Genomic DNA, 18,590 nt, shown 5'->3' on the forward strand with positions numbered 1-18,590 from the left:
TCACATTTTCTCTTTCCTTTCAAATTCTTAAAATTCCGGCGTTTTTTTTTTTTTTTTTTTTTGTACATCCCGTCCGAATGGGTGAATGCTTAAACCAGTCAACATGGACGTCTAAGAGCCACGTAATGAATCGATTAATAGCCTAAAAAAAATGCCGATAAAATCATCATTGACCTCTTTTTCTCCGGTTTGATTCGTAATTATTGCGTCGGACGAATACTAAAATTTGACGTTTTTTTTTTTTAGAGAACGTTCGAGAAAGTTTGGGAGACGGAGAGCGTTGCAGTCACACCGAAAAGCGAATCACCGCCCGTCGTTGTCTAGGGCGTGAAGGAAAAAAAAAAAAACGGTATCGTGAGTCTACCCGAATGACGACACATGATTAAAGAAAAACAAGTATAGCCACAAAATGTGTTGCCGGTGGGAACAATGAAATCAAGTTGAGTAACACAAAAGAAAAACAAAACAAACACAGGCGGGAGAGTTGAATGGGAAATCGAGTCTTAAAAATGAATGGGGATAAGGCAATCATCCATTGGGTATGCGGCTATATTTTTTCCTTTTAACTGTGCGTGTAGAGTGTAAATGACGGTGCGAAATGGCACGGAGGCCAAAAAAGCGCATTGCAACGCGACGGCAGACACCTGAAACATGGCCATAGAAAACGATGCTCTCGGCTAAGAAGGAACCGGCCTTTTGGCCCGACCAAACCCACCGTCACTCTCTGTCCCGGCACTCCGACAGGCACCTCCTTCTCATCTAATAGGACACACAGTGAAGAGAAGTTTTGCTTTCCCGGGCACCCGCAAAGCCGTCCAGCGGTCGTCAACGACAGTGGAGGAGTTATACGAGAGAGCCACCCACACTATGAGCAAGCCCACATCTCAAAAGTGCGAGGTGGTGGGGAGGAAAGAGAGAGGTGAGTTGGCTCACAGGGCGTGGTAAGTATATAAAGAGGGCTAGGTGGTCCCCAAAACGGATCAGAGATTGTTGGCATTCCGTCGACCACTGGTCATCAAATCCAGCGGCTCTTCTTAAAGACATAAAGAGAAACAACATGCAGTTCAAATCATTCGTAAGTTTTCACAAAATCCTAATGGTTTTTTAAAAATTATTTTGATTCATTTTTGAAATAATTGTTTTTAGGCACTGCTGATTTTTGCAGCAGTTTTGGTGATGGGCCAAGTCGACCAATCGCAACGTGACCGACAACGCCAATTGGCTGCCAGTCGACGAACTAAACTAATTGAAGAATCACAGACCAATAGGGCACCGTCATCGGTGGCTCCGAGACGTCGCATCGTCTCCAGGACACGCGTTACTCCCGCACCGGCCTTAAGAGCATCACCAAGAACGACGACTGAAGCTCCAGTGGCCACTACTGTTCCAGCGACCGAACCGCCTACTGAACCTTCGTTCGCTACCGAACCGACCTTCCCGGCTTTTACCGATGAGCCGCAAGAGCCCGTTGTCCAGGAAATCCAAAGGCCTGAAGCTCCTCAAGAAGAAGTGATCCGAGGCGCTCTTCCATCGCGTCCGGGCTTCCGTCCAGTCCTTCGACCCGTTGTCGAAGAAAAGAACGTGCAAGAGCCAATCGTTTTCCAGCCACCTCCGTTCCGTCCAGCTGAGCCGATTGAAGTCCCTGTTGAAGAGCCACGCGTTGCCGAACCGGTCCAACAGGAAGTCCAGCAAGTCCGCCAGCGTCCCGTTGAACCAGCCCAGCCAAGCCGTCCCCGCCCGTTGTCTGGACCCACTCGCCAACGCGTCCAAGCGACCCCTACGAGACAAGAGCAACAGGTAGACATTGAATTGCCCAGCCGCGCACCTGCCCTCAGCAAGCCCGTCCGTCCGCAGTCCACCAGGACGACCGTAGAAGCCGAGGAGAAGCTCAAGAAGTCAGCGGTCGAAACGGTCCGTCGCTACCAGTTCACCTCTCCCGATGGCTCGTTCACTTTCGGTTATGAAAACGCCGATGGCTCGTTCAAAGAGGAGACCCGAGGTTTCGATTGCGTTGTTCGCGGTAAATACGGTTACATCGAAGAAGATGGAACGCGTCGTGAATTCACCTACGAGACGGGCAACCCATGCGATCCGAATGCCGTCCAAACTGAAGAAGCTCCCTTTGAAGACGAGCCCGTTGTCCAGGCACCAGTCCGACGACCCGCCAACACACCCCGTCCTACCATTAGCCGACCCGTTTCTCGCCCCGAGCCAACCCGTGCTCAACCTGAACGTCCCCAACCCGAACGACCCCAACCCGAACGTGTCCAACCCGAACGAGTCCAACCTGTACGACCCCAACCTGAACGTCCAGAAGCCGCTGAACGCCGCCCATCTTTCCCCACTTTCCAACAAGCCCAGCAGAACCAACAGCAGGCCAGCCCCATCGATGAGGAAGAGCGTGAAATTCAAGCGGTCCTGAACACCCCTACACGCATCAGCCGGCCAGAGGCCAACCGCGCAGAACCTGCTCCTCAACCTCGTCCTGCTCCTCAACCCCGTCCGGCTCCTCAGCCTCGTCCAGTTCCCCAACAACAAGAAGCCCCAGTTGCACCACCCCGTCGCCCTCAACCCGGAGTCTCCATTTTTGATCAAGAAGTCTTGAACTTTGATGGCAAACCCTCAGATGTTGTTCTACTCCAACCGGCCGCCCCGCAGCGACAGGAACCCGCTCCCCAACAGGAAGTCATCCGCGGAGCTCTTCCATCTCGCCCAGGTTTCCGTCCAGTATTGACCCCAGTCGCTGCTCGCCCTGCCCCTCCAACCGAGCGTCCAATCTTCGACGAAGAAGAGGAAGTCTTTGTCCAGCGCAATGAACAGCCAAGAGAAGAGCGCCCCGAACCTCCCAGGGCTACCGGTCAGCGCAGCTTTGCAACTGAACTCGTTTTCGATCCCAGGACCAACCAGTTCCAGTCAGCCTCCCAACAGTTCATTCCGGCCACTCAGGAAGACTTCCGATTCCGCGATCAGCTGATTGCTTTCGTTCCGTCTACTACCCCTCGTCCCGAACAAGTCCGAGAACAGCCCAGGGAACAGCCCCGTGAGCAGCCACGTGAACAACGTCCGCAATTCCCTCTGTTGAACGAGAACACGCAGGTCTTCCAGTCTCCATCTTTCCAGGAACAACGCCCAGTTTTCCCACAACTGCAGGCCAACGTTAACGATCAGGAGCGCATTCGCCAGGAAGCGGAAGCTCGCCGACAGCAGCTGGAACAGCAGCGTCTGGCCGACGAACGTCAGCGCATCACGGAAGAGAACGAGCGTCGCCGCCTGCAGCCGGCTGTTGTCTTCTCCCCCGTACCTCAGGGCGGCCCACCTCAGGCTCCTCGCTTGAGAGCCGAGCAGCAATTTCCCGGTCAGTTCCAGCAGGCCAGGCCGCAGTTCCAGCAACCGCAGGCACCGAGGGTGATCCCTCAAGAAGCGCGTCCAACTTTCGCTAGCGGCCAGATCGATTCTTTCTTGAGCACGCTATAAATAAGAACTTTCTCTACCCCCAAAAAAAAAAGAGTTTATCATTTTCGAAAAAAAAAAAAAGAATATGTTTTTTTTTTTTTTTTTTTGCAATCCCTATTCTTTATATTTTGATTAATTACCATATTTTTTGTTTTTTTAATATCTTGTCACCACATTATTTTTTTTTTTTCCTTGTTGCTTATTTTCTCTCTCTTGATCATTTTTCGTAAGACAAAATCTTGGCAGTCCGGAAGCCCATTACGTCACAAATGGGTTACACTCTAAACCAACTCGGTTTATGGTAGGGGGGGGGGAAGGGAGATATATAGAACCACCAGTCAAGCGACTCAAGTGAGTTGCCGCAATGACATGCTCGCATTTTTACGATGCCGGACAGAAAAAACAAACCAAAAAAGGCGAGAAAGATTTTTGCCCGTCTTTCCAAAAGTTGACTCTCTCTCTCTCCTCTCTCTCTCTCTCTCTGTCTCCTTCGTTTCATTTTCTTCAAACAACAAAAGAAATAGCTTTATAAGAGAAAATTCACTCGGATCGTACGGAGATGAGAAAGCGCAAAAACAAAAAATTAACTTGAATTGTTTCTTAATCGCCCCACCCCTCCACCCATCTGTTACACACACACGCTCAGTTTTCTCTTATGATGATAATGACTAACGCGAAACCATGTAAATAATTTGAGAATACACACAATACATATGATACAATAAATCAAGACTTTTTATGTGATGGAGATGCTATAAAAATCGGTACGATTTATTACAGTTTCCTTCTTTTCCCCCCTTTTTGTTCTTTTTTTTTTTTACGATTGTTCTTTTCGCAGTTATGCGACGAACCCCCCTCCTAAAATAAAACAGCAGGTTTTTTACGCTATATTTCTTCGATGATCATAGCAGCAATGATTCCGGTGCGTCAGCCGGAGGAGAAGGAGTTGGCCGACATCTGAAAAGTGAAAGGAACTTTACAGCTCGTGTATTTCATTTTGTCCTTTTTTTTTTGAATTGAATTGAATTTTTTTTTTTCCCCTCCATACTCGTTTAATTGCAACATTGCCGCATAATATTGTCGTTTTCTTTTCTAGCTGGCAGCGAGAATGAAACAGACATTTTTTGGGCGTTTGCATCCAATCGCAGCTGTCCATCGAGGCTATTCAAATTATGCTCGCGTTGTTCCCTCAGCTTTCAGTTGTTTTTTTTTTCTTTTCTTTTGGGTGGCGTATAACGATATGCTACTAAACAACGACCTCGCAAATTCCTTGCGCATAAATAAGGCGATGCGATCATGTTTTTGTGATCTAGTGAAATTTCTAGATGTTGGGCTCGTTTCCAAACGCACATGGAAATGAAGAATTAGAGAGGGAAATACTTGAGCATTTTTAGTAGGTCACTCTTTCGGTAAAAGTGAAGAGAAGAAAATGCGCACGTCATAGACTACGTCTATAGCAAAGTACTTTCCCTTTTCTTTTTTAATCGTTTCATTTTTCTTGGAAATTAAAAGCACCGGCAAAAAAAAAAACCCTGGAGAAATAAACATTCACTATTTACCGAGAGCAAACAGAATCTATGAGTCTGAAAAAGTGCGCTTGAATGATAAGAAAAGCAGGAACAGCCAAAGATGTTAAACAAACGAAGTCACAAAGACCTTCAATTTTTCAACCTTGAATACATCAACTGAGGGTGTGGTCTCGCAGCATTCTTTTTTTTTTCTTCTCTATTTAGTTTGTAGGAAATCATTGTTCCTGTGCAACAAAACTAGCGCACAATTCCTTATACACATCACTGCCCTTCGCCCCCCCCCCCCCCTTAAAAAAAATAGAGCTGAAACGTTTCGTTGGAATCCTAGGCAAAAACCCTTTTACATCATCTCGAGGTCATAAGGCGTTCACAAGTTCGAAGGATGATGTCGTTCATTATTTGAAATCGTTTCAAATTTTACGACGAAATGCTTTGCGACATTTCGTTTGAATTTCGCGCCAATCGCTTTCAAAAAAAGCTTTGCGCCCTTTTTGATGTCGAATTTTAAATGCCTCCCAAAATGTTTTCATAAATCCGAATACGATCTTAGAAATGGAAAGAAGAGCTGTCGTTTTTTTTTTTTTTATGTCCGGATAGAAACGGGAATCCCCATCTTGTATGGCCGTCTTCGTCTCTCGAAAATGTATGGGGAGGGGGTTGTGCTAATCATGGTGCTATTATTATTATTATTACAGCATTGCCACTGATATAACCAACAGTGGCGAATCATTTCAACGCCATCATTGGCGCTCTCCCGCTACTTTTGTAGCCCGACATCATTTTTTTTTTGGGCGTTTGATGGCTCCTTTCACTCGCTTGACTGCCGCAACAAACCGCAAAAAGGGAGAGAATACAAACGCATCGTTCTTGATGCGGTTTGGAAGGCGCACCGAAACAATATTTTCTGCGGGATTAACGGAACGATTTGACAACCACTGCGTTAAAATTGTTTGTTGTTGAGGTTCAATCACGAGCTTTTCCCTATTGATTTGTACGCAAGGGACGAGGATGGATGGCCGTCATTACAAGTGACAGCCATCGTTCATTTCTAATGTTTGGAACGCGGAAGTGCGTGACTCTGTCCGAAATAAATCACGTAGATTTTGAAAAATCAATTTGAAGTGTAGCCCTTCAGGCTAGGCAGCTTGAAGCAAAAGGCCAGTCAGGACGGCTTTCAATCATTGCGTTGTTTCACGTGCCAAATTGCAAAAAAAAAAAAAAAAAAAAAATGACGCAATTTCTTGCAGGGAAATGACATGTAGGAACAGCTGAAGGGATAAAGCTTCTTCCCGTGTTTTCACTAATGTTAACCTAAACCACACCCGGGCTAATTTAAACTTTCGACAATTAAAAGTGCTAGACGGCTTTGATTCTTGTCTGTAAAAGCCTCAGCTTTCCTGTTTTTCCTCCCTTTATAAATTAAACGTTTCTTAAAAGCTCCGTTAAAAACACGTTACACCACTGAGGTAATTAGAATAATTAGTCGATTCAAAATACGATTTTTTTTTTTTTTTAAATTGTTTTTTTTTTTTTTTTTTTCATTCCTTTCATTTCGGAGGAAGTGATCCCATTTGGTGGTCCTTGTTTCCTTCAGTTGGATGTGTGATAATCCCGCTGGCTGGCACCACTTGATAGTAATCTCATTGGCAATTGAAGAGCAGACAAACCGACCGAACGAGTTTCATACCACGCCCGAATCGTTAAGGTCGTCCCCGATGGTTTTTTTTTTTAATTCAAGGGCAATGTGGACATGTATGTAGCTGGGAACGAGGAAGAGAATCGTTGTGCCTCCGTGAAATGAAGACCTTTGCACGAATGTCCTCCTACATCCCCCCCCCTCCCCATCGGAGCAGTCTCCTCCCTTTCTGGTCATCTAATTCAACTATGGCCACTGGTTGGGGGCGCATATATAAACCTCGACGCATCAAACGGATAAGACAAGCAGTTTCTCAAGTCTCTTCTCTCGCTCTGATCCAGTTCAATCTTCCATCCAATCTCAAGTGAAAAATGCCGATGAAATATGTAAGTAGTTATCGTTTCAATCATTTTTTTTTTTTTTTTTTCCGATTTAGCTTTCTTTAATTAAATTATCTCAACATTGAGCAGATGATGCTGATTGCGTCCGTCCTGTTGCTGGTGGCCTACGCCAACGCCCAGACGACTCCGGTGCCCATCTTGAAACAGATCAACAGGGTCAACGACGACGGATCCTACACTTACGGATTCGAGGCGGCCGACGGAACGTTCAAAGTAGAGACCCGCGACAACTTGGGAAACGTTAGGGGAAAGTACGGCTACATCGACGAGACCGGCGAGCTGAAGACGATCGAGTACGCTGCCGGACAAGGATTTGAAGCTTCCGGTTCGCACATCCCAGTTGCTGATGTTCCCGGTGCCGCTTCTTTGCCTGCCGCACAGCCAGTCGTTGCTCATCCTCGTCGCCCTGTTCCTCGACCCGCTCCACGACCCGTCCCAGTGCCCACCACGTCCCGTCCAGTGAGAGTGGAACAACCAGCTCCAGTTCACGTGCCGGCCAGACAATTGCCCACGCCTTCTCTGTCCGTCCCGTCTTTCGCCAACGTCCGACAACAACAGGCTGTTCCTCAGCATGTCAATACGATCGATCACAATGCCCACCGCGGGTTCAGTTTCTCGATCGAAGCTCCAGTCTTCCATCCCACCACTACCACCCCACATCCGTTCTTCTAAATGTCGTTTCGGCCTTCTTTTTTTTTTTAGTCACGAGTCACGATAGTCGTGTATATAAATTGAAAATAAAAATTTGCAAATTCAATTGTTTTTGTTTTTTATTTCTCGCGTGGGAATGACGTAGTTGATGAACGTGATGAACTAAATTGAGAAGATGCGACTCTCTCGGGTGATGTGTTTTAACAAGGAAAAAAAAAAAAAAAGAAGAACGTTGGGTCTAACTGAGAACATGGTCCTTTGCCAGCGACGTCACTTATCCTGCGTTGCCGCTCGAAATGTCCTCGTAAATCGCGACCCAAAGTTTGATTGAATTGCCCGCGGATGGAAGAAAAGGAAAAATGCGCCGGGCTCACAATTCAGAATGAAAAAGATTTCAACCAAAAAAAAAAAAAAAAAATAAGCCCGTGCGTAGTTCTCCTAGCAATCAAGTAGAGTAAGTATAAGACTCTATAGCAAAATCGAGGCTGTACAACAATGAATCATCAATTTGTGTGGCAAAAGCGAATGCGAGTGATACAAATCACTGCTGTTTCCGCTTGCCGAAAGGAATCAACAAATCACGATTTGCTTCTTTTCTCGATGATAACACAATATACTGTGTTCAACGCAATAAATCAGTTAGACTAAATGTAACGAGCAAATTGCTCGGCCGAGGATAGTTTTGAAGACACTTTGCGGTTCGCCCCCGCCCCTCTCCGACTGCAATAAAGCAAGACTAATCACCTCGTAAGTAACTTACTTGATGAAAACAAAAAAACACGGTGACCTTTGAATGTTAAACGGAAACATCGCACAAATTAATTTTTTGTTTTCTTCTCCGAAAATAATAGCGGGCTTGATTGCGTACGGCAATCTCAACGTTCTTAAGGAGATCTCGCTAAATCACGAGCTTGTAGATGGAGCTATTTCCTCGTACACACTCTAGAGACTGTGAGCAATGGCTTTCTTTTGCGAAACAAAAAAAAAAAAATAAATGCTAGAACACGATCATCAACGATCCTTTCCTTTCTACGTTAAGTGTTACTTCGTTAGCGTTGGAATCGATCACGAAGTGAAACCGGGTTTCAATACACCATGGCGGATGAAAAGAGGTCATTTTGATGGATGGCATTGCTGCACAATAAGTTTATGCATCCCCATATCGAACCTGAACTGAACCATCTTCGTCATATTTCTATTCCTGGATGACAAAAAAAAAATGCGAGATGGATACGCCATCGCGCGCGACCAAACGATATACTGTACGTGACTGTCTGTTTACTTTGTCCATGGCAACATGAGTAGAGTGTTACGTCTAGGGAAAAAAAAAAGGCTTACGTTGACGCACGTGGATGCTCGTCAAAGAAGACATTGATATAAGCAAAACAAAAAATATAAGAATAGATTTTGCCAAGTAACCGGAAGTTCAATCGATTATTGTGATGGATGTTTAGTGGGCTGTCTCCGTATTCGCGGTGGGTTGTACGCGTAAGATAAGCTGTTAAAGAGGGAAACAAAACAGAACGAAGGAAATTCTGTTTTTATTTTTTTGCGTCAATTGATCTTCTGTCTCCAGTCATCGTTGAATTTTATCGACGTATAGCTAAACGAGACATTTGATTTTTTTTTTTTTTTTTTTTTTTTTTACTCAGCTTGTTATTGACTCTATTGGGATTTTGTTTCGGGCGCAGGATACAACCAAATCAGTTCACCAGAGCTAGCGATCGTGGAAGATGATTGGAAATCGAATGACGTCAAGCATCGAAAAAAAAAAAAAATCGAAACAAATTATTATTATTTTTTTTTTTTTGAAATCAAATTTCTTTTCAAACTTTGCGTTTACTTTGTTCTTCCTTTTTACCGTCATATATATGTATATATACACACTAAGGAGGAAAAGAACAGAATAAAAGACAATTTAATAACTGTCCATCCAATGTATTTATTAGGTGGATTCGCCCTTCTAGCTCGGTGCATGGTTGCAAATTTGCTACGGTAGCCGATCGATAACTCTTATTATTATTTTTTTTTTGTTTGTTTTGTTTTTCTTTCCTTTTAAATCTCTTTATTTTTCTTCTTATTGTTTTTTTTGGGGGGTTTTTTTTTTTCCCCCTTTTTTTTTTTCTTCTCTGCGTTTACTTGTTTATGTGTTTTCATTTCGAGAGAGGCTCACGATAGTCTGTGGGGAACTGAACAGCAATGCTCTCGAACGAAAGAAAAGTTTTTTTTTTTTTTTTTATTTTTTTATTTTTGGATATTCCCCCCCCCCCCCCCGCCCATTTGAAAGTGTGTGTAGCTCACACGCGTCTCAGCTTAGATATTATGTGTCCAATAAGCTCGATTATCGGCACAGCTGGGCAAACGATAATGCGCAAGTACGAACAAGCCATACACGCATCGTGTAATCCCGACTTGTATTATAGCACCTTTACAGCCATTATGATACGAAATAAATGCGGCATCGTGTATTTTAAGAACAACAACAACAAAAAAAAAATAATGCCTTGGAGAATGGAATTATGTTAAACGAAAATACTTTCTCTCTTTCTTAGTCGGGAAGCAACAAACAAGACCTTGACTACGCACACCAATTGAACAGCCAATGGTTATTACATAGCCATTCAAAAATTGCCATTGCTTGCCTTTCTCTCTCTCTCTCTCTCTCTCACTGTGTATGTTTAAATGATTATTGCAGTAAAAGCTGGAAAACGGCAATGCCTTAACAAAGTAATTAAGCCCGAAATACACCCAAGCTTTTTCTTCGCCCATTTTTTTTTTTGTGCGTGTGTTTTTTTATTTTTTCAGTTGTATACTCTGAGGTAGTTTTAGAAAACCACTTTCTCTCTTTCTTTTCTCACTGTTATGGGCATTATCTAGCGTGCAGCCTTCCAGGAAAAAGGGCAGAGCGCATTCGATGGCGGAGGTATAACCAGGTGTCTGCCTCTGTCTACCGTTCGAATCACGACGTCTTATCTTCGCATCGTCCCACGCTAATTATCATAGCCTTTCACGTGTCTATTCTCCCAACAATCCAGACTTTTAGCCACGTCCAAGAAAAAAAAACAAACAAAAAAAACAAAGGAATAACGACAAAGATCCTTTTTTTTTATTCAGAAGAAAATAAAAAACAAAGGGTAAAGTCAAACTGTTGGCGCAGGTAAAAAAAAAAGTGGGGGCGGGGAGGGGGGGAAATATGGTTACAGAATATTATATAAAAGACTATGGTGGACATCACCAAGTCTAACACTATTTCTATATATTTTTTTTTCTTTTTTTTTTTTTTTAAGCGTAGCGGACCAGGGAAGGCGATTTCCTCACGACGCGAGTAGAGGCAGCGGCGGATGCACTGGCTTCATTCGGGATGAAGAAAGGTTGCTGGGCAGCAGGCACTGGGCGACGGGCGCGGCCTTCTTGGTCATCGGGAATACCGTCCTCGTTCTCATCAACGCTCGAGTATTCTCTATCTTTGATTTTCTGTTGTGGAGAACTTTCTCCGATGACGATGGGGAACGGGTTCAAACCTCCGGATGTCTGGAAGCCGAGTGTCTTGTTGTCAGCAGATTTGCCAGTCTCGTATTCTAATGTCAAAAAAAAAAAAAAGAAAAAAAAGTGAGCTAAAAAAGAACCATCAGGGTGGGTTAAATGGGTCACGAACTTACCGAGGACTTGGAGAGTTCCATCCTGAGCGATGTAGCCGTACTTTCCTGCAAGGTGTCAAAGATTTGAATCAGTGAAAGTGCCATAGAAAGAAGCTCTCACGGCGATTGAGGTACCAATGTGGGTCATCTCTCTGAGTCTAAGAACCAAAACTAACCTTTAACGTGACCGTTGAGTTCTTTCTTTTCAATGCGGAAAGAGCCATCACCAGCCTCGTAACCGAACGTGTACGAGCCATCGTCGTTCACTTTGTTGATCTGCTTGATGATGGGCACTGGCGTCGTGGTGGTCTTGGCTTCGGCCTCAACAACCTCTTCGACAACCCTGCCACCTTGAGGTAGAGCAGACACGGCGCAGACGGCCAAAGCTAAAATCTAAAAAATAAATAAATTAAAGAGATTGTGAATGATTTCAAAAACAAAAAAATATTCTCAATGAAATTGTGGAACTTACCACGAAGGTTCTCATTGTGTGTCGTCGGCTTGTTTGTCTGATGAAAACTGCTTGGATATGAAGCCAATCGTCTCCGGGTTTTATAGCTGGTCAGCGGGCGATCCAGCTCCGAAGAAAGGGGAGGAGTCTAAAGTGGACTGCTCCTACGAGGTGGAAAAAGGGGGAAAGAAAAAAAAAAAAGGGCGAACCGTTGTTGCAATCACAACTATACCTGTTTTCTTCCGATCAGGAGACTTTTACTCGTGCACGGAGCTCACTGACTTTTCTCCACTCCTACAATGTGATATAGACGTTATCAAGACGAACGAACGCGTGAGGGATTCATTCGCCAGCTACGTGCTTGACACACATTTTTTTTTTTTTTATTTTCGCAACCGCTTGCCGTTACGCAAAAACGTGAATGAATATTTAAAAAACAAAAAATGTAACGGAACAATCAGTAGCAATCCAATGTGTTCCTTAAAGAGCTAGGTCGAAAAGAAGCCCGAGAGCAATGGCCGATCCAATGCCATCAGTTTGGCCAATGGCCCAGCACCCTGAGGGAATGAAAACGTCTAGTGTGTGGCCGGACCGCACTACTTTCTCTATCCCACTCTCTTTTTCGTCGTGTTTCTTTTTCCTTATACTATCTCTTTCGCTCTTTTCTCCCTCCAACCATCGTTTTCAAATCATCCGCTTCTTTTTGTTTTTGGTTTTTTTTTTTTTTTTTTTTTTTAGCCTAGTAAGTCTATATATACGTGTTTGTTATTCATCGCTTTTGGCGTTTGTTTGAGCGAAACTCGTCCAGTTCGCTAGTAGATAAAACGAGTCTACCCCCTAGCCTCAATATGTAGGCTATTTCAGACGCAGGGTGTGAAACATCAGACGGCACTGGTCAGTTATCGTTTCATTTCGATGACCAGGGCATTAGACCGAAAGGCCTACGCAACAAACACACACACACGCAAAAATTGGAAGCGGCCATCACTTTTGCTTTTTTTTTTTAAGAGACAGTTGGCCTTATTAAGAATTCTCTGTGTCTGGCGACGCCTTTTTTTTTTTTTTTTTGCATATTGTTGCGCCTTGTTTACGATGCCAGACGTGACGCCAAAGTAGGGCCTTTCAGTTGCCATAGAGATGGCTGTTGGAGGTCGGAGAAAGGAGAAACTTCGAATTCACGGAATCTATATATATGCGTATCACGGCAAAAAGATACCGTTTACAATCAACTCCACCCAAGATTATGCTTTGAGTGTTCATACTCTATAAAGTTCTTGAAGGAAAAAAAAAAAAAAAACAAGAAAGAAAAAATAACAAAGGCCCATACGGAGAGGACTTCGTTGCGACTAAATAACGAGACAACCGAGTCTACTACGTCATTCTGCGAAGGGGAGCCTGCCAACTGTTGTGGCTGTTTGCACACGTTTTTTTTATACATTCTGCTTCTTCTAGTTCTTTCTAATAAAATCAGAGAACTCTCTTGACTGGAATTTTGGCCTACTTCTGCCTCTACTTTTCTTTCTTTTTTTTTTTTTTCGAGTCCAGTTGGTCGCCATTTCTTTTACCAGCGACAGCAAACAGACACTCGTCGGACCGTGAAAACAGCGTCGGTACTTGCAGTTGCCATCAACATTGAAAGAGATTGTGACGAATCAAACATACTCCGCCATTAGCAGATCGAGTGAGAAAACAAAAAATGATTTAGAGTTCGGGCATGGTTTTTAATGATGGCAACACTGACGCAACTACAAGGCATGCAAAATGAACGATGTCAATATTAGAAGACAAAAGAAAGTTGGGCTTCATTTTGCACTTTAGAAAAAACACGGGGGTAGGGAAAAAAAATGTGTTGTTAAAAGAGAGAAAAGATAATACGAGTTCCCACCATTTTAGCGATGGCCACCAACATTATCTTTTCCCTTTTTTTTTTTTGTTTTTTTTTTTTTTTAAATTGACGTTCAAGAGAATCCATCCGTCACGTTGAGAAATGGATTGCAGCAAAACTCCTGGTATACATTTAGGAGGAGAACGTGACGTCTGGGTCCAGACAAATAGATTAACTTCGACTATAAAGGCCAGCGTTTGAGTAGATCTAAATGAAAAGCGCCCATTTCTTGTTTGGAACACGGCCGTGTTGGATCAATAAGTGAAAGTCACCGGCAAACTAACTAAATTAACCATCGCAGCTTTTAATGCTCAGTCAAAGGGTACACAACTATGGTCATATTCACTCGAAAGATGAACGCGCCATTCTAATTTGCACGTGTCGTGTGTTTTTTTATTTACTTTCAATTTTTTTTTTCAGCTCACGGAACGATCCGCATGTTTCGATGGCTATTTCCTTCTAGATGGTTCACAACGTGATCAAGCAGCAGCGGATGATGGTTTCCGCCCCTCCGGCAAAGAGAGAGCGTGCGAAGCTTCGTGGCCCGTACTCTCTGCGCTTCTTCTCTGCACGCACGCCTTTGCTCGCGTGCAGCACGGCCTCTACACGTAACCGTTTTCTTGCCATCATTTCTTTCCGTCTTTTGGTTTTTATCTTCTTTTGCCTCCCCCTGCTAAGAAAAAAAAAAAGACTTCTTTCTTCTTCTCTTATATTTTTCCTTTTTTTTTGTACACGAGCCCGTACATGAAGAGGAGTGTATATAAGAAAGTGGTTAATACCTAAACCGAGGCAGTCTTTCTTGGACCTACTTTCATTGCGCACTCATCATTTCTCATCTCTGCTTCCTTCCACGTTTAGGGCCAGATAAGAAACAAAAAAAAACAAAAAACAGAGGGGTAATTTCTGCAAGCAAAGAGTTTCGCTCGATTTGACAGCAACATGCAATTCAGCGTGAGTATCAACTTTGCACTTGACTACGTAGCCATTATGCAGCACACAAGCCAGCTTCAATTGTGTGGCGCTTCCACTATTGATTTCTTTTGATTATTTTTGCGTTGATTTCCAATGCGTGGAACATGGCAGATCGTGGTAGTGACCGTGATTCTCCTCGGCCACGCGTGTCGGGGCCAACGACAACTGGATGTGATAGAACCGGAGCAGCAAGCGCAAGAGCGCAAGCCGCACGTGGCCATCCTGAAGCAAATCAACCAAATCAACAAAGACGGCTCGTATATGCGCTGATCAAATTTTTAAAAATTCAAACTAGAATTTATAATTTTTAATGCTACGTCATTATCAGGTACACCTACGGTTTCGAGGCGTCCGATGGCAGGTGATTACCTATGTTTGACCTATGATGACCTAATGTTTTGTGACTTCAAAAATGTCGAATTTTTTTTTTTTGCAGCTTCCGAGTGGAAACGCGGGACGTGAACGGCCATGTAAAAGGAAGATACGGGCAAGTCTTTTACAATCCTATATTATGTGAATGGCTTGTTTGAAATTTTTGGATTGCAAACAAAGGTACATTGATGAGTTTGGAGAAGTCAAGGCCGTGGCGTACGAATCAGGTAAGACACAGGGTTTCGCTCCAAGAGGCCAGCATTTGCCTGCGCTTCCACGGCCATCGAAGAGCGGAGGAAACATCGGCGAGGACGACGAGTTCGGTACGGACGAAGATTGGAACAGTGTCGATGCCGATCAAGACGGAATTCCGGATAAACCCCGGCCGAAGGAAGAGAGGCCTGTCGTTACAACTAAACCCCCTCGTACGACCCCGCGGCCAACTCGTCCAGCAGCTGTTTTCACTGCCGCTGAAGATGTGGCACAACCGGCTCGTCCAGTACCTCGGCCAGCTTTGATTCCCGTTGAGGACATGCCTCAATCATTCCGTCCCTTCCAGCCGTTCCAGCAGCCGAGGCTGCAATTTCAGCCCCAACAGTTTCAATTGCAGCCGCAGCAATTTCGTTTCCGTGCTGCGCCAGAAGATCCGCAGCAATTTCGCCGCGAACAACAGCACCAAGAGCAAAGGTTTAGTGAGCCCATTTTTCCATCCCAATTCCGTTCAATACCAGCCGGATTTCCTCAGCAGCGCAGCTTCGATTCCGTTCCTTTCTCGTTCCAGCAGCCGAGAGAATAGGGTCTCAAAATATAATCGAATTCCAGAGGATATATATCGTAAGTAACACCACTCCATGATCTTTTGTCCACCTTTTATCTCGCCGCTGTCCGTGTCTCCTACATTGCACCTCAGTCCATGGCCAGTATGGTTTAGTTTATGTATCAGTATTATGCGGTATATCATGCAATCGTTCATCGTTTCCATAGACGTTTATCAAATATACATTATCCTTCGAAATTAACGAGCGTGAACGTAGGATGTTGGGGAGGTGAGAACGGACACAAACAAATTCAATTATGGGGAAAAAAACGGAAGAAAGTGAATCACGTTTCTAAAACGGTGAAAGCGAGCAAGAAGGGGGAAACGTTTAGCATGGAATTCGATAGACTAAGAAAGGAAAATAGAACATTATCCGTTGATTTCAAAGAGATATGCGTATCATTAAATAACGCAAAGATAAAATCCATTGCAATTTGAACCATAGGTAGGATTGCGCACGTCTCGTTGCCAACGTATGTCTGACTTTACCTGTTTATCGCTTAATTATCAGTTGGAATAGTCAACTGTTCTTTGTGCGGTTTAATTGTTTTTTATTTTTAAGGGGGGGGGGTATTCAGACGTAATGCACAACATAGTGGTTTTAGGCGAAGACCACATCGCTATTATTCAACGTATGAATTAATCGCATCAGAGGCGTGCAGAAGGCACAAATGTCAGCGCTGTATTTATTCAGCTACTAATGTAAAAGTTGTTCATCTTACGGTTTTATACCCATCCTTAACACAGAGTGCTGCCGAAAATTTAAATATCATGGCGGGGGCTAAAAGTCCCGCCAAAACGGAACAGTTATTTGCAAGATAAACACTAGACATGTCGGAAAACCAGATTCATGGAAATTCTTTGGCTAAATTTCTTTCTCTTCCGACACTTCAATAGACGAAAAAAAAAAAACTTTAAGGAACCATCGATGGGTGTCTACGTTTTTTTAAAGCACTTTCATTTCGTTGACAGTTTCCACCAATTGCCCCGTTTGATATGCAAAACAGGGCAGATCGTCTCAGATACATACGTTGACATGAAGGAAATGGAAATGATGTATTCGCGTTTTCTTGTTGGGGGCTTTGTGTTTTAACTTTTCACTCTTCGAGAATGCCCAGGTCTCTGTCAGTTAAGCCGACGTTGATATAACTATTCCTGTTCATAAATCGTTAAGTTGTATCAATTCCAAGACAAACAAGCCAACCGTCTACGAAGATGAACTTCTCGTTTTCCTATACCCACATTATGTTCAGTTAAAAATTTATATGGTATTCAATACCTGTGATGTAACGCACATGCACTTCGAAAATTGGCCGAAAACAGCTACGAAAATTCAGGTTGTCTTGGATACGGTTTTACGTCAAAACACTGACAATAGTATACTATATATTCCTAGTTCTATAGTGGATGTTAAGCTTCTGTATTAGCAATCATACTTGCCCCGTTTTCCGCTTTTCGAATCTTTACGTGAGCAGAGCTCAGCACATTATCAACATTCGAGCTATTTCACATGTCCGTCCATAACTTCCGCCATCGGGACTTTGAAAAGCTGTTGGAAAGAGGAACTGGTCGCTCTTGATATACAGTATGTCCACTAGACACAATAAAACTTTCGTAGTACGAGAGGGAGGAGACAAGAAAAGGGATTTCTAAGTGATGAATGGACAGAAATGTTTCATTAGAGATCGTCACTATCGACTCTGTTTTGCCCGTCTTCTCTTACAGCTATAAGCACTGATCCAATCATTAGAAAATATGGTCTGAGCTGTCGAAAAGGAAAGCCTTTCAATGATTCCCTAAACAAATCTTAACGACTACACTCCCCCCCTCGCAAAAATAGACGGGCAAGCTGGTCCGTTCGGATTTTGAGACGGACGTCGTCTTATAAACGCAATTCCGTCTAAACGTGATTCGAAATGGCGTAATTGATTCACGACTTTTCAAGCAACTACAGAAAGCGAAGAGCCCTTTATCCCACGTCAGCTCTCACTGGCTAAGACTCCCTTCACTCTTAATTTCTTCCGTCCGGAATGAATTATCCTCCAATTTCCTCCAAAGTGAAATTGAAGTCTTCCGACATCCTCCTTATTATCATTTTTTTATCCTCCCGCTCCATACCGTTCATTTCCTAAGGGTCACGATTGCCTTTGATCCCGACGTCAACAACAAACCCGACCGCTGTCAGTGGGCAGCTACAGCCGGAACGCAACGTCAGTCCTCCGGGGAGTATCTGTCCGACATTGGGCCAGTTTGAACCGGGTAGTTAACCGTTGCCAGCTGACCGTGAGACCATCATCACACGAACCGCAAAAGAAATGGAAGCTCCTTCACGACTGTCCATCACGTGAATAGATCCGACACATTTCTTTAGGACCGGAAGAGAGCCTCCATTTCAGACGGAATACTATCGTTGGAATAGACGGGCACGGTATTTTGTTTCACCTGATGTCTGTTGTTTGTTTTATCCTTGTCTACACCCCGATGTGTGTGTGTGACGACCAGACATGATCTCAGGCCTTAACGTGTAGCCAAAGAGGATTCAGCAAAATGATCCGTAAGAAACGAGGCTTGCTTTATTGAAACGAATAAACGAAAATACTTGGAATTGGAAAGGTTGATGACACTTTCAAAATCCACATGGCTCTCTTTGATCTCTACCCGGAAGTAAAAAAAAAACGGGGAAACGTTTCTTAGCAGCCCAGAATACAAATATTTCGGATCTCTCCATTTGCTGCCCCCCTTTTTTTATGTATCTTTTTTAAAAACTGGTTCCAGCAATGTACTG

The 18,590-nt window shown here is 43.8% G+C and overlaps 4 protein-coding genes across 4 annotated transcripts; 3 read left to right on the top strand and 1 right to left on the bottom strand.

Moving 5' to 3' along the window:
- The first annotated feature begins 946 nt into the window (after window positions 1-946).
- LOC130687462 (cell surface glycoprotein 1-like) lies at window positions 947-4,179 on the top strand. The gene is made up of 2 exons (XM_057510630.2): window positions 947-1,075; window positions 1,147-4,179. Exons 1-2 carry the CDS (start codon window positions 1,058-1,060, stop codon window positions 3,472-3,474), a joined length of 2,346 nt encoding a protein of 781 aa, XP_057366613.1. The 5' UTR covers window positions 947-1,057; the 3' UTR covers window positions 3,475-4,179.
- Window positions 4,180-6,917: 2,738 nt separating this feature from the next.
- On the top strand, window positions 6,918-7,776 carry LOC130687506 (endocuticle structural glycoprotein SgAbd-2-like). Its single transcript, XM_057510684.1, has 2 exons — window positions 6,918-7,004; window positions 7,089-7,776. Exons 1-2 carry the CDS (start codon window positions 6,990-6,992, stop codon window positions 7,689-7,691), a joined length of 618 nt encoding a protein of 205 aa, XP_057366667.1. The 5' UTR covers window positions 6,918-6,989; the 3' UTR covers window positions 7,692-7,776.
- A 2,978-nt stretch (window positions 7,777-10,754) lies between these two features.
- Window positions 10,755-11,920, bottom strand: LOC130687509 (uncharacterized). The gene is made up of 4 exons (XM_057510687.1): window positions 11,781-11,920; window positions 11,485-11,701; window positions 11,330-11,374; window positions 10,755-11,248 (listed from the first exon to the last, which is right to left on the bottom strand). The coding sequence occupies exons 1-4, from the start codon at window positions 11,793-11,795 to the stop codon at window positions 10,953-10,955; spliced, it is 573 nt and encodes a 190-aa protein (XP_057366670.1). The 5' UTR covers window positions 11,796-11,920; the 3' UTR covers window positions 10,755-10,952.
- A 2,504-nt stretch (window positions 11,921-14,424) lies between these two features.
- On the top strand, window positions 14,425-16,003 carry LOC130687488 (uncharacterized). The gene is made up of 5 exons (XM_057510664.2): window positions 14,425-14,595; window positions 14,728-14,873; window positions 14,945-14,977; window positions 15,053-15,103; window positions 15,169-16,003. Exons 1-5 carry the CDS (start codon window positions 14,584-14,586, stop codon window positions 15,782-15,784), a joined length of 858 nt encoding a protein of 285 aa, XP_057366647.1. The 5' UTR covers window positions 14,425-14,583; the 3' UTR covers window positions 15,785-16,003.
- Window positions 16,004-18,590: the final 2,587 nt, after the last annotated feature.

This window comes from Daphnia carinata, chromosome 4, assembly GCF_022539665.2.
Source record: "Daphnia carinata strain CSIRO-1 chromosome 4, CSIRO_AGI_Dcar_HiC_V3, whole genome shotgun sequence".
NCBI lineage: Eukaryota > Metazoa > Arthropoda > Branchiopoda > Diplostraca > Daphniidae > Daphnia > Daphnia carinata.

Bases quoted from the DNA above. Each gene is read 5' to 3' on its own strand.
- LOC130687509 (XM_057510687.1), bottom strand. The intron at 11,375-11,484 runs GTTAGTTTTGGT...GACACCTTGCAG, and splicing joins ACTCAACGGTCACGTTAAAG to GAAAGTACGGCTACATCGCT. The intron at 11,249-11,329 runs GTAAGTTCGTGA...TTTTGACATTAG, and splicing joins TGGAACTCTCCAAGTCCTCG to AATACGAGACTGGCAAATCT.
- LOC130687488 (XM_057510664.2), top strand. The intron at 14,874-14,944 runs GTATATGCGCTG...CGTCATTATCAG, and splicing joins CAAATCAACAAAGACGGCTC to GTACACCTACGGTTTCGAGG. The intron at 15,104-15,168 runs GCAAGTCTTTTA...TTGCAAACAAAG, and splicing joins CATGTAAAAGGAAGATACGG to GTACATTGATGAGTTTGGAG.